The sequence below is a fragment of the Cebus imitator genome, unplaced genomic scaffold (assembly GCF_001604975.1).
Source record: "Cebus imitator isolate Cc_AM_T3 unplaced genomic scaffold, Cebus_imitator-1.0 Scaffold266, whole genome shotgun sequence".
In the NCBI taxonomy this organism is placed as follows: domain Eukaryota; kingdom Metazoa; phylum Chordata; class Mammalia; order Primates; family Cebidae; genus Cebus; species Cebus imitator.
Genome location: NW_016107581.1, coordinates 138,131 through 150,066, shown reverse-complemented (window position 1 = coordinate 150,066; position 11,936 = coordinate 138,131). Strand labels below are relative to the sequence as shown.

Here is an 11,936-nt window from a genome sequence, read left to right as displayed (position 1 = left end):
ATATTAAAAAAAATAGAGATTTATTGACTTAGAAATGGGCGGAAAAAACCAATAGAGATTTAATTTTTTGAGACAGGGTCTTGTTCCGTCGCCCAGGCTGGAGGGCACTGGCACAATCACAGCTCACCGCAGCATCAGATTCGTGGGCTCCTGATCCTCCTCCTAAATAAGTGGGGCCACAGATGTGCTCCATCATGCCTGGCTAATTATTTTATTTATTTTTATTTTTTTGTAGAGACGTGGTCTCACTATGTTGCCCAGGCTGGTCTCAAAGTCCTGGCCTCAAGCGATCCTCCCACCTCAGCCTCCCAAAGCTTTGGAATTACAGGTGTGAGCCACTGTGACTGGCCCGGCCTCTAATTCTATATTTACATATTTTTCTGATTCTAATGTTCCTGCCTCCATCTTATAAGGAAGCTCGTGATTATACTGGACCCACCAGGATAATCCAAGCTAAATCTCCCTATCTCAAGATTCTTGATCACAAGAAGTTCTTTTCTCCATAAAAGGTACTATAGTCACAGGTTCCGGAGATAAAGATGAAGACATCTCTGGGGGGCCATTACTCTCCCTACCAGAACACATATCAACAATCTTCTTATGAAATAATCAAAGACTCACGAGGCTTCTACTCCTGCTGGGCCCTTGAGGACTCTAATCTACTATAATCAGACTTTCTCAGACATGATCAAGGACTAGGTAGATTCATGCTTGTCACTAACAGGTGCAAGCTGCCTTCCCTCCAGATATTCCATCACAGCCTCTTCATACTCTCCAAACAGGGAATTTCATCCTCCGGAGAAGACATTGCAGGAAGACTCACCGTGAACTCAGATGGAATGGACCCTACACTATTTTTTTTTTTCTTTTTTGAGATAGAGGAGTCTCACTCTTGTTGCCCAGGCTGGAGTGCAATGGCACGGTCTTGGCTCACTGCAACCTCTCCCTCCTAGGTTCAAGCAATTCTCCTGCCTCAGCCTCCCGAGTAGCTGGGATTACAGGCGCCCGCCACCACGCCCAGCTAATTTTTTTGTATTTTTAGTAGAGATGGGGTTTCACCATGTTGGCCAGGTTGGTCTTGAACTCCCGACCCCAGGTGATCCGCCCACCTCAGCCTCCCAAAGTGCTGGGATTACAGGCATGAGCCACCACGCCCAGCGACTTTTGCCTTTCATTTGCATTCTCTCTCTCTCTCCTTTTTTTTTTTTTTTTTTTTTTTGAGACACAGCCTCCCTCTGTTGCCCAGGTTGGAGAGCAGTGGTGCCATCTCAGCTCACTGCAACCTCCGCCTCCCGGGTTCAAATGATTTTCCTGCCTCAGCCTCCCAAGTAGTTGGGATTACAGGTGTGTGCCATTATGCCTGGCTAATTTTTATACTTTTAGTAGAGATGGGGTTTCATCATGTTGGCCAGGCTGGTCTTGAACTCCTGACCTTAGGTGATCTGCCTGCTTTACCCTCCCAAAGTGCTGGGATTACAGACGTGAACCACCGCGCCTGGCTGATTCTCCAGAAATCTTCTGGCATCACCATCAATAAAAACCTCAAGAAGTCAAAAAGGAAATCTTCCTAATTGCTACAGCTCTTTGGACTCCACTAACCAAGGATGTCTCTTCACCTCCTTGGAACCCTCCCACCTGCTGCTCTCTGGCCTTGCACCTTCATTGTGCTCTCTTATTCTCTTTCTACTTATCTTCCTAGGAATATCCATCTTCAAATGCCTGGTGACCAGAACCCTAAATCAGCTCCAGATTCAACATTGTTCTAAGCAAATGGTTCAACTGATTGTACATACAGCAGGGATGGAAAACGAATACTGATGTCGCCCCAGACACTTATCAATCCTTCACTGTCTCCCTATTGTTGGAAAATTAGGGCATTCTAAAATTACCACCCCCCCCACCTTTCTTTTGAGACAGATTCTGGCTCTATCTCCCAGGCTGGAGTGTAGTGGCACGATCTTGGCTCACTGCAACCTCCACCTCCTGGGTTCAAGCAATTCTCTTGCCTCAGCCTCCCCAGAAGCTGGGATTATGGGTGCGCACCAGCATGCCTGGCTACTTTTTGTATTTTTAGTAGAGACAGGGTTTCACCATGTTGCCAAGGCTGGCCTCGAACTCCTGATCTCAGGTGATCCATATGCCTCAGCCTCCCAAAGTGCTGGGATTATAGGCATAAGCCACTGCACATGGACCCCCACTTTTTTTTTGAGACAAGATATCGTGGCCCAGGCTGACTGCAGTGGCGTGATCGTGGCTCACTACAACCTCTGCCCTCCCAGGCTCAAGTGGTCCTTTGTCTCAGCCTCCCAAGTAGCTATGGCTACAGGAGAGCACCACCACACCCAACTAATTTTCTAAGTCTATTCTGAACAAGAGGAAGACTGAACAAAGGTTGTTTCTACTAAATTTCAAGACTTTCTTTCCCCTGAAACTTTCTAGATTATTTTAAAATGTATTTATCAAACCCTTCTGTGGCTCTTGATCCACAGAAGACACTGCTTCAAGTACAAGATACATTTCATTTAATCCTCAGGAAAACTCTAAGAGGCAGCCAGTATTATGATCCCGTATCAGATGAAGAAACGATAGCACAGAGAGGTTAAGTAAGTTTCCAAGTTCACCTGGAAAGTGGCAGATCTGTGACTCACCCTGAGGAAGTCTGGCTCCAGGAGACTTGGCTGTCTATCAGCACTATCATTTTCTCTCCATCTCACCACCAGGTCACTTCGTGCACGGGGAATCAGAAAAGAGGGAATTTCTCATATGATCTTCTGGGTCTTGGCTTTTAGGGAGCCAAGGTCTGCCTGAGAAATGGGTATGAATATTAGAGCTAGGTTTTGGAAGTTGGTAGAGGCACGCTCGGCGTAGTGACACAGGTTGGCCGCCTGAGGGTGCCCCAGCCCTGCTCGCGGAGCCTGGGGACACAGCAGAAAGCCTTGGAAACGAATGTCAGGCTCAGACTCCTAGGACCAGAGAACGTTGAGGATAGAGCATCATAGAAGGCTGAGAACAAAGCCCCTTAGAACGTAGAACAAAGGGCCCTGGAATGGAAGAATGATGAGCATACAAACTCACAGCACCTGGGAGACAAAAGCTGCTCACGCTCTCTTCTGGTCAAAGACTAGAATCTTCCACCCAGGGTCTTATAATTCCAGAATTTGGAATGCAATCGATCTTAGACTTTTAGCGGCAAGGCCGGCTACATATTTGGCCTAGTGCAAAGTGAAAACAAGGGGTCTCTTGCTCAAAAACTAAGCATTTCAAGACAGCAACTGCAAAACATTCAACCAAGCGCGAAGACCCTTCTAAGCGGATTCCAAGCTGGTGAAGCCAGCCCTAAGTAGAAACAAAATTTTATCGGAGGACGTACGTTTCGTTTTACAGCTGAGTGTCTGGGAAGGCTTCTTGGAAGAGGAGGCGAAGTCAGGGCTCGACCCTCTAACCCTTTTCTCCCCCTGCGCAGCCTCAGAAGCTGAAGGCTGGGCGGGGTGAAGGGGTAGCAGCAGCTGCCAAACTGTCACGTGGACCCATTCCCTATTTATAGATCACCCGTCCCCTCGTGCCGGACAGTCCAATGGTAGGCAGAGCTCGCCCGCAAGAGGGTGGAACCTGCTGCAAGACCGGCCAGGCACAGACCAATGGCATTGAAGCAAGGGCGGACTTGTTTCATTGTGACGCGTGGGGGGGCGTGACCAGGGCCCCAAGGCAGTTGCACGGAGGGGGCGTGGCGAGAGGAGTGAGTAGGCAGCTGCGAGCATGCGTCGTGTAGGGCGGCGCGGGTGCACGGCCGAGCATCTTCGTCAGGGCGGGTATCCACCAATAGGCGGCTGTTGCTCGGTCGCCGGGGGCGTGGCCATGCAGATAAGGCGCGGGTGGGCGGCCCAATGGGCGGGCGCCTATGCAGATGAGACGGTGACAGCCCGGCCAGCGGGCGGGCGGGCAGGCTGCTGGGGCGGGGAGGTGGGACCGGGAGAGGGGTGGCCGCGGGGCCCGGCCGGGCTGGGGCGGGGGGCCGCAGCCATGATCCGGGCCTTCTCGTTCCCGGTGAGCCCCGAACGGGGCCGGCTGCGGGGCTGGCTGGAGGGTAGCCTGGCCGGGCTCTGCGAGTTGCACTGGCTACGGGAGAGGCAGGAGTACCGCGTGCAGCAGGCGCTGCGGCTGGCCCAGCCCGGAATAGGGGGCGCCGAGGCCGAGGACGAGGAGGACGCCGATGAGGATGAAGATGCGGCGGCGGCGCGCCGGGCCGCAGCGGCCCTGGAGGAGCAGCTGGTAAGGGGCCGCCTGTCCATCCGTCCCTCCACCCCCGTCTGTGTCTGTCTCGGTTGGATGCTCAGACACCCGGGGGAGTTGGGGACCCGGGTAGGCAGGGAGTGAGAAGGACAGGGGGTGGGGCTGGAGACCCCGGAGTTCCGGCGGCGGACCAGACCTGGCTTCCCCGCCCCCAAATCGGGGGAGGGGGAAACTGCATCGTCCCCACTGGGGCCTCATGAGAAACACAGGCCCCATCCCTTACACCCCTTTCCCAAAGAAAATCCTTCTGGGCGCCAAGTAGGTGTCAAACCTGGGACCGGGTACTTTGCAAGCCTTGTCTTCTTGCAGCTTGGGAAACAGGGGGTGATAGTCCCCCATTTAACAGAGCGAGACATTGAGGTTCAGAGAGAGCAAGCGACTCACCCAAGGTCACACAGCCAGGCTCCAAACATGCCCTTCTCTGGGCCCGGCTCCCAGGGCTCCATCTTCCCTAAGTCCTGGTGTGCTTGGAGATCTCTGGAGGGGGCGGGGTGGGAGGAGGGGATCTCAGGGCCTCCGGGGGAGGGACCACTGCTGAGAGGAAGCTCACAGTCCCTGAGGACCCCCCACTGGGATCTTGAGCCTTCGGTGACACTTCCCCTGCTTCCTACGTGGCCCCGGCTCTCCTTGACCCAAGGGGAGGCAGGTCGAGGCAGCGCCTGGAGGATACTTCTGCACTCTGGGTGTTCTCATGGTGGAAGATGGACATAGGTCTCCGGAATGACTCGCGGAGGCTCCATTCCTCTCCCCTTTCTGTGTCATTCCTTGAGTCTCCCGAGCTCGTCCGGGCGTTCTCTCCCTCTCTCGGTCCTGCCACATCCCGGTGACTTTCTGTGTCTGCTTCTCTTTCTCCATCCTGTCTGAGATCTCTATGTCTCTGTGTCCCTCTGCATCTGTCTCCCTGGCCTTCCTTTCCTGCCTGTCTGCACCTCGTTCTCTTCTTGCCCGACGTCCCAGGCTCGGTCTCTCTTCCCCTCCCCCCAGCCCGCACGCCCTGGCTCCGCGGCAGATCCCCATCCCTAAGCCTGTGTGTGGCCAGAGCTTCCCGTTTCGGGAAACCTGAGCCGAGGTGGCGGTGGCGGGGGTTCACCCCGCCGCTGACCTCGACTGCCCCCTCCCCAGATGAGGACTGGGGAGAAAGGCTGAAGCCAGACTCCCAGGGCTGCACGCCCAGCCCCTCCCCCTCTCAGGAGTGGGACCCCCCTGCACATTCTTTTATGGAAACAGAAACAGCTGTGGGAGGCCCCGCCCCCTCCCAAAGTTAGAGACGGATGGTGGGGGCCTTCGAGAGCTCCCCCCACCCCAAGCTGGCTGGGCTTGGAAGGCGCCTTCCATCCTGACAAGGAGAAGGCGAGGCAAGAGGATAGGGTCGCTGTGTCCTCTCCCCCTCTGCCCTCTGTCTCTCCCCTTCTCACCCTTCACCTTCCCCATCTCTGCCCTTCAGTCTCCCTCTCCTCAGTCCCTCTGTCCCCTCCTCCCCCCAGCCCTCTGTCCTCCCGGCTTGAGACGGTAGTGGAGAGGCCTGTCCCCCCCACCCCCCAGTCTCTAGGCAAAGCTTGTCCCAGCATCAGGGAGGAGGCGGTGGCAGGCGGGGGGAGGAGGAGGAGCAGAGAAGCGCTAAATATAAACTTCTCTAGTGCTGGGGGTTCCTGGGTCCCTCTGAAGAGCGGTGAGGTCTTCCTCTGATCCTCCAGCCCTTGTCTTATGATTTACCGCCCCACCCCCACCCCCTGCCAGAAATACACTTCCTTCAAGGCAAGAAAGACTGAAACTAGACTTGATTACTTTCTGATAGGAATGATGGGAATACCAGGTAAAGATCAGGGGTGTTGCAGAGAAGAGAGGCAGGAATCCTGGGTGAGGGAAGGGTCCTGTTTGCTCTCAAGAAGGAGAAAGGATCTTTTCAGCAAGAAGGACTTAAGGTAGACTTGCAGAAGGACTTCCTAATAGAGATAAATGGGCATTGGACACTGACGAGGGGCATGTGAGGAAAACAAAGCCAGGGAAATCTGGGCAAAGGGGTCTCCAGGGGTCCTAACCACACACTTATTAAGCCTACAAAGAAAGGATGACAGGCATGGAGGGGAGGCAGGGAGCCAGACTCAGGCCAAGGACTTTCTAAATCTTGTAAAGATTCATCCTTTTGCAACTGGAAGGAATGAGGCCAGACTTGCAAATAGAGGGGTGTGGACTTGAGATATTTTTTGGGGGGTGTCTAGGCACTGGGGAGGAGGAGGCATCTCCTGTCTTGTCTCCCTAATTTCTGCTCTTCCTTGTAGTGGAAGAAATGGAATTAGACTCCCAGAACTTAGCAAAAAGTCTACCCTTTCCTGTTTATTTATGTATTTTTAAGTGATATATTGATTTATTCATTTATTTTTAGAGACAGTCTCTCAGGCTGGAGCGCAGTGGTACAATCATAGCTCACTGCAGCCTCTAACTCCTGGCCTCAAGCAATCCTCCTGCCTCAGCCTCCCAAGAAGCTAGGACTACAGGGTCATGTCCCCACACTCAGCTAATTTTTTTCCTTTTAGATATGAAGTCTTGCTATGTTGTTCAGGCTGGTCTCCAACTCCTGGGCTCAAGCTATCCTCCTGCCTCAGCCTCTCAAAGCACTGGGATTACAGATGTGAGCCACTGTACCTGGCCTTTATTTATTTATTTACTTGAGACAGAGTTTCATTCTTGTTACTCAGGCTGGAGTGCAATGGCGTGATCTCGGCTCACCGCAACCTCCGCCTCCCGGGTTCAAATGATTCTCCTGCCTCAGCTTCCCAAGTAGCCGGGAGTACAGGCATGCGCCACCATGCCCAGCTAATTTTATATTTTTAGTAGAGAAGGGGTTTCTCCACGTTAGTTAGGCTGGTCTTGAACTCCTGACCTCAGGTGATCGCCCACCTCTGCCTCCCAAAATGCTGGGATTACAGGCGTGAGCCACTGTGCCTGGCCTATTTATTTATTTATTTATTGAGATAGAGTCTTGCTCTGTCGCCTAGGCTGGAGTGCAATGGCACAATCTCGGCTTACTGCAACGTCCACCTCCTGGGTTCAAGCGATTCTCCTGTCTCAGCCTCCCAAGTAGCTGGGATTACAGGCACGTACCACCACCCCTGGCTAATTTTTGTATTTTTAGTAAAGACGGGTTTTCACCATGTCGGCCAGGCTGGTCTCAAACTCCTGGCCTCAAATGATCCTCCCGCCTCAGCCTCCCAAAGTGTTCGGATTACAGGCATAAGCCACTGTGCTGGACCCCTACATTTATTTTTAATTAAACAGTGGAAACATTTTCTATTTTCCTTGTAAGACATCCATAGCTTTCATGTAATCATACAAACTGGCATTTATTATGGGTCAAAAGAAACTCATTTAATCCTCACAGTAATCCCTAGGAGATGGTATCCTCTGATGCCCAGTTATAGATAAGGAAATTGAAGCCCAGAGAGGTAAAGTCACCCACTCAAGGTCACACAGCTGAGGAGCTGCAGAGCTTAATGTGATGCCAAGTCACGCCTCCTTAAACACTTCCTTCTGCCATCCAGTCCCCCCATACCTCCCTGAATACCCTAAATCCAACCTCCCCCCTGAGGTCACCATCACTGTCACCTTAGTGGCACCTTCCAGACCTCTTCCAACCTATTTCCTAAGAGAAACAGCTTACATACAAAAAAAACCAGCAGAGCTTTTGTCAGAACTTTGCTTTTTACAAACTCTAGTTTCTTGGGTGAGGTCCCAGAGACTATGCCAGTCAAAGCGTGGCCCCCTGGCCTGTAGTACCACATCACACAGAACTTGTTTGCCATATAACTACTTGAGCCCGACTCCAGGCTGCAATCGAAAGCTCTGGGAATGGGATTCAGTAGTTTGGGTTTTCACAAGCCCTCCAGGTCATTCTGAGTCACTCTCGCTCATACTATATATATTCTGCCCTTTTCTCTTTCTGTTCAATGCCATATCTTGGTGATGATTCTATATAGAAAGTTGAATCATTCCATCTTAACAGCTGTATAGTATTCCATTGTATATATTCATTCCTTCATCTAATATTTCTTTTCTAAAAATAGCTGTTTGGCCAGGTGCAATGACTCACGCCTGTAATCCCAGCATTTTAGGAGGCCAAGGCGGGTGGATCAGGAGGTCAAGAGATTGAGACCCTCCTGGCCAACATGGTGAAACCCTGTCTGTACTAAAATACAAAAATTAGCTGGGCGTGGTGGCACGCGCCTGTAGTCTCAGCTAATCAGGAGGCTGAGGCGGGAGAATCGCTTGAACCTGGGAGACAGAGGTTGCAGTGAGCCGAGATTGTGCCACTGCACTCCAGCCTGGGCGACAGAGCGAGACTGCATCTTAAAAAGAAAATAGTGTAGGGTCCATCCCATCTGAGCTCAAGGTGAGTTTTCCTGCAACTCTGTCTCAAAAAAATAGAGAGAGCTGGGTGCAGCGGCTCATGTCTGTGACCCCAGCAGTTTGAGAGACCGAGGCGGGAAGACTGCTTGAGCTCAGGAGCTCGAGACCAGCCTGTGCAGCATAGGGAGACCCTGTCTCTACAAAAGAACACAAAAGCCAGCTGGGCGTGCTGGCGCGCACCTGTAGTCCCAGCTGCTTGGGAGGCTGAGGTGGGAGGATCACCTGAGCCCAGGAGTTGAAGGCTACAGTAAGCGATGAGTGTGCTCCTGCAATCCAGCCTGGTGAGAGAATGCGACCTTGTCTCGAAAATAACATAAAAAAAACCGGGCGCAGTGGCTCATGCCTGTAATCCCAGCACTTTGGGAACCTGAGGTGGGCAGGTGACTTGTGGTCAGGAGTTCGAGACCAGCCTGGAAAACATGATGAAACCCTATCTCTACTAAAAATACAAAAATTAGCCAAGTGTGGTGGCACATGCTTGTTATCCCAGCTACTTGGGAGGCTGAGGCAGGAGAATCACCTGAATCTGGGAGGTGGAGGCCGCAGTAAGCCCAGGCTGTGACACTGAGCTCCAACCTGGGTGGCAGAGCTAGACTCTGTCTCAAACACACACACACACACACACACACACACACACGGCAGAGCTAGACTCTGTCTCAAATACACACACACACACACACACACACACACACACACACACACACACACACACACACACACACACCTGAGAGACACTGTCTCACACACACACACACACACACACACACACACACACACACACACACACACAGAGACTTGGTCTCTCACTATGTCGCCTAGGCTGGTCTTGAACTCTTGGCCTCAAGTGATCCTCCCACCTTGGCACTCCCAGGGTGCTGGGATGACAGGCATATACCGCCACACCCAGGCCATTAAATATTTCCTGAGCACCCACTTTGTGCCAGGCACTGTTCTAGGCACTGGGTGGCCGTGTGCCTGGGAGCTAAACAGACATCTCTGTGTTCCTAGGGCTGACATTCTAGTGAGAGACTCAACAAATGACACCTTGATGTATTATTTTATTTCATTTTATTTGTTTTTGGAAAGGAAGTCCCACTCTGTGGCCCAGGCTGGAGTGCAGTGGCGCGATCTTGGCTCACTGCAACGTCCACCTCCCTGGTTCAAGTTATTCTCCTGCTTCAGCCTCCTGAGTAGCTGGGATTACAGGCACACACCACCACGGCTGGCTTCTGATGTATAATTTTAAATCAAGAGGTCATTACTGATACGTAGAAAAAAAGTGAAAAGCAGGGCAACGGGGTACACAATGACAGGGAAGCTATTTTGGAAAGGTGTCAGAGAAGGGACCACGCCACCCAAGACCTGGAGGAAGCAAGGATGGTATGTGTGGGAAACATTCTCCCAAGGTAGGAGCACACATGGTACGTTCGAGGGACGGTGGCGAGGCCAGGCGTGGCCAGAGTGGAGATGGCATGCCAGTGATTTGTGGGGGACATGACATGGGGTACATGGGTGGTCTGAGAGATTTTTTTTAGCTACTTCCTGATGCTGCACAATTCAGCTGCTTTTTTGAGTTCCACTCAAAGATGACTTCACTGTGAGCATCTCAACATGCCCAGGGCAAGAGCCCAAAGTGGAATGATTTGTTGACCTTCCTCGAATAAACAGGCCCAGATGGGGGCTTCTGCTGTCAGGGGAGGGGAGGGGCTGGGCCCTGGAGAGACTGCGACTGGGGGGGTTGTGGCGGCCGGGAGCCGGCCAGTCTTTCTGCCCTAAATAGGCAGGGCTGGGTGGCTGCCCTCCCCACCCCTCCTCCCCGCTTCCCTCCCTCCTGCGGTCCAGACAAGCTGCTTTTGTCTGAGGGTCAACGCCAGCCCGAGGCTGCCTGCTGCTACCCGGCCTCACTCAGACCCATGTGAGACTTTTTCTGGCTCTGGCCCTCTTTTCTAAAATGCGTTTAAGTCCTAATGTCTTGGAGACCCCACCCAGCCCATACCCCACCTCCTGTCACCGTCACGCCCCTAAAAGGGTTTTCACCTTCATTAATTCACATCTGATGAGAAGGGCTCTTTTCCTGCAGCAAGAAGGATCCAGGGTAGACTCACGGAAATCAGTCTTTCTTTCCTTCCCTCCCTCCCTCCCTCCCTTCCTCCCTCTCTTCCCTTTCTTTTTATTTTTTTGAGACGGAGTCTTGCTCTATTGCCCAGGCTGGAGTGTAATGGCACGATCTCAGCTCACTGCAATCTCTGCCCCCTGGGTTGAAGTGATTCTCCCGCCTCAGCCTTCCCAGTACCTGGGATTACAGGCATGTGTCACCACGCCCGGCTAATTTTTGTATTTTTAGTAGAGATGGGGTTTCACCATGTTGGCCAGGCTAGTCTTGAACTCCTGACCTCGTGATCCACCTGCCGTGGCCTCCCAAAGTGCTGGGATTACAGGTGTGAGCCACTGCACCTGGCCACCAGACCTTCCTTCCTTCCTTCCTTTTTTTCTTTTTCTTTCTTTCCCTCCCTCCCTTTCTTCCTCTCTCTTTCTCTTTCTCTTTTCTTTCTTTCTTCCCTCCTTTCTTTCTCTTTCCTTTTTTTTTTTTTTTTTTAAGACAGAGTCTCCCTCTGTTGCCCAGGCTGGAGTGCAATGGCTCACTGCAACCTCCACCTCCTGGGTTCAAGCAATCCTCCCGCCTCAGCCTCTCGAGTAGCTGGGATTACAGAAGCAAACCACCACGCCCCGCTAGTTTTTGTATTTTTAATAGAGACGAAGTTTCACCATATTAGCCAGGCTGGTTCGAACTCCTGACCTCATGTGATCTGCCCGCCTCTGCCTCCCAAAGTGCTGGTATTACAGGCGTGAGCCACTGCACCCGGCCTGACTCCCAGACATTTCTTATGTTGATGAGGAACGGTATGCCCAATGGAGCTTCCTGGTGGGAATGGACCAAAGGCAGAAGGAGGATGTGGTCTCGGGCAAAGGAACGTACTGGGGATGGCTGCTGCAGTGCCAGCGACGCTAGACTCACAGGGTTTTCCAGGAGGCCTGGGAGGTTCTTTCCGAGGGGAGAGCAAAGAGGTATATGAGTCGTGGTCAGCCTATTTTATCCATGTGGTGGAAAGAGGTAATCTGCAGCAGGAAGGATTTAAGGAAGACTTTTTTTTTTTTTTTGAGATGGAGTTTCCCTCTTGTTACCCAGGCTGGAGTGCAATGGTGCGATCTCGGCTCACCGCAACCTCCGCCTCCTGGGTTCA

The 11,936-nt window shown here is 52.3% G+C and overlaps 1 protein-coding gene across 1 annotated transcript in view; it reads left to right on the top strand.

Annotated features, from left to right (window-relative positions):
* Positions 1-3,908: 3,908 nt before the first annotated feature.
* DACT3 (dishevelled binding antagonist of beta catenin 3) overlaps positions 3,909-11,936 on the top strand; it is a 15,068-nt gene continuing 7,040 nt past the window's right edge. Inside the window, exon 1 of the mRNA XM_017500382.2 lies at positions 3,909-4,269. Within this exon, the coding sequence (XP_017355871.1) occupies positions 4,021-4,269 (249 nt within the window). The 5' untranslated portion in view covers positions 3,909-4,020. The remainder of the gene's footprint in view (positions 4,270-11,936) is intronic.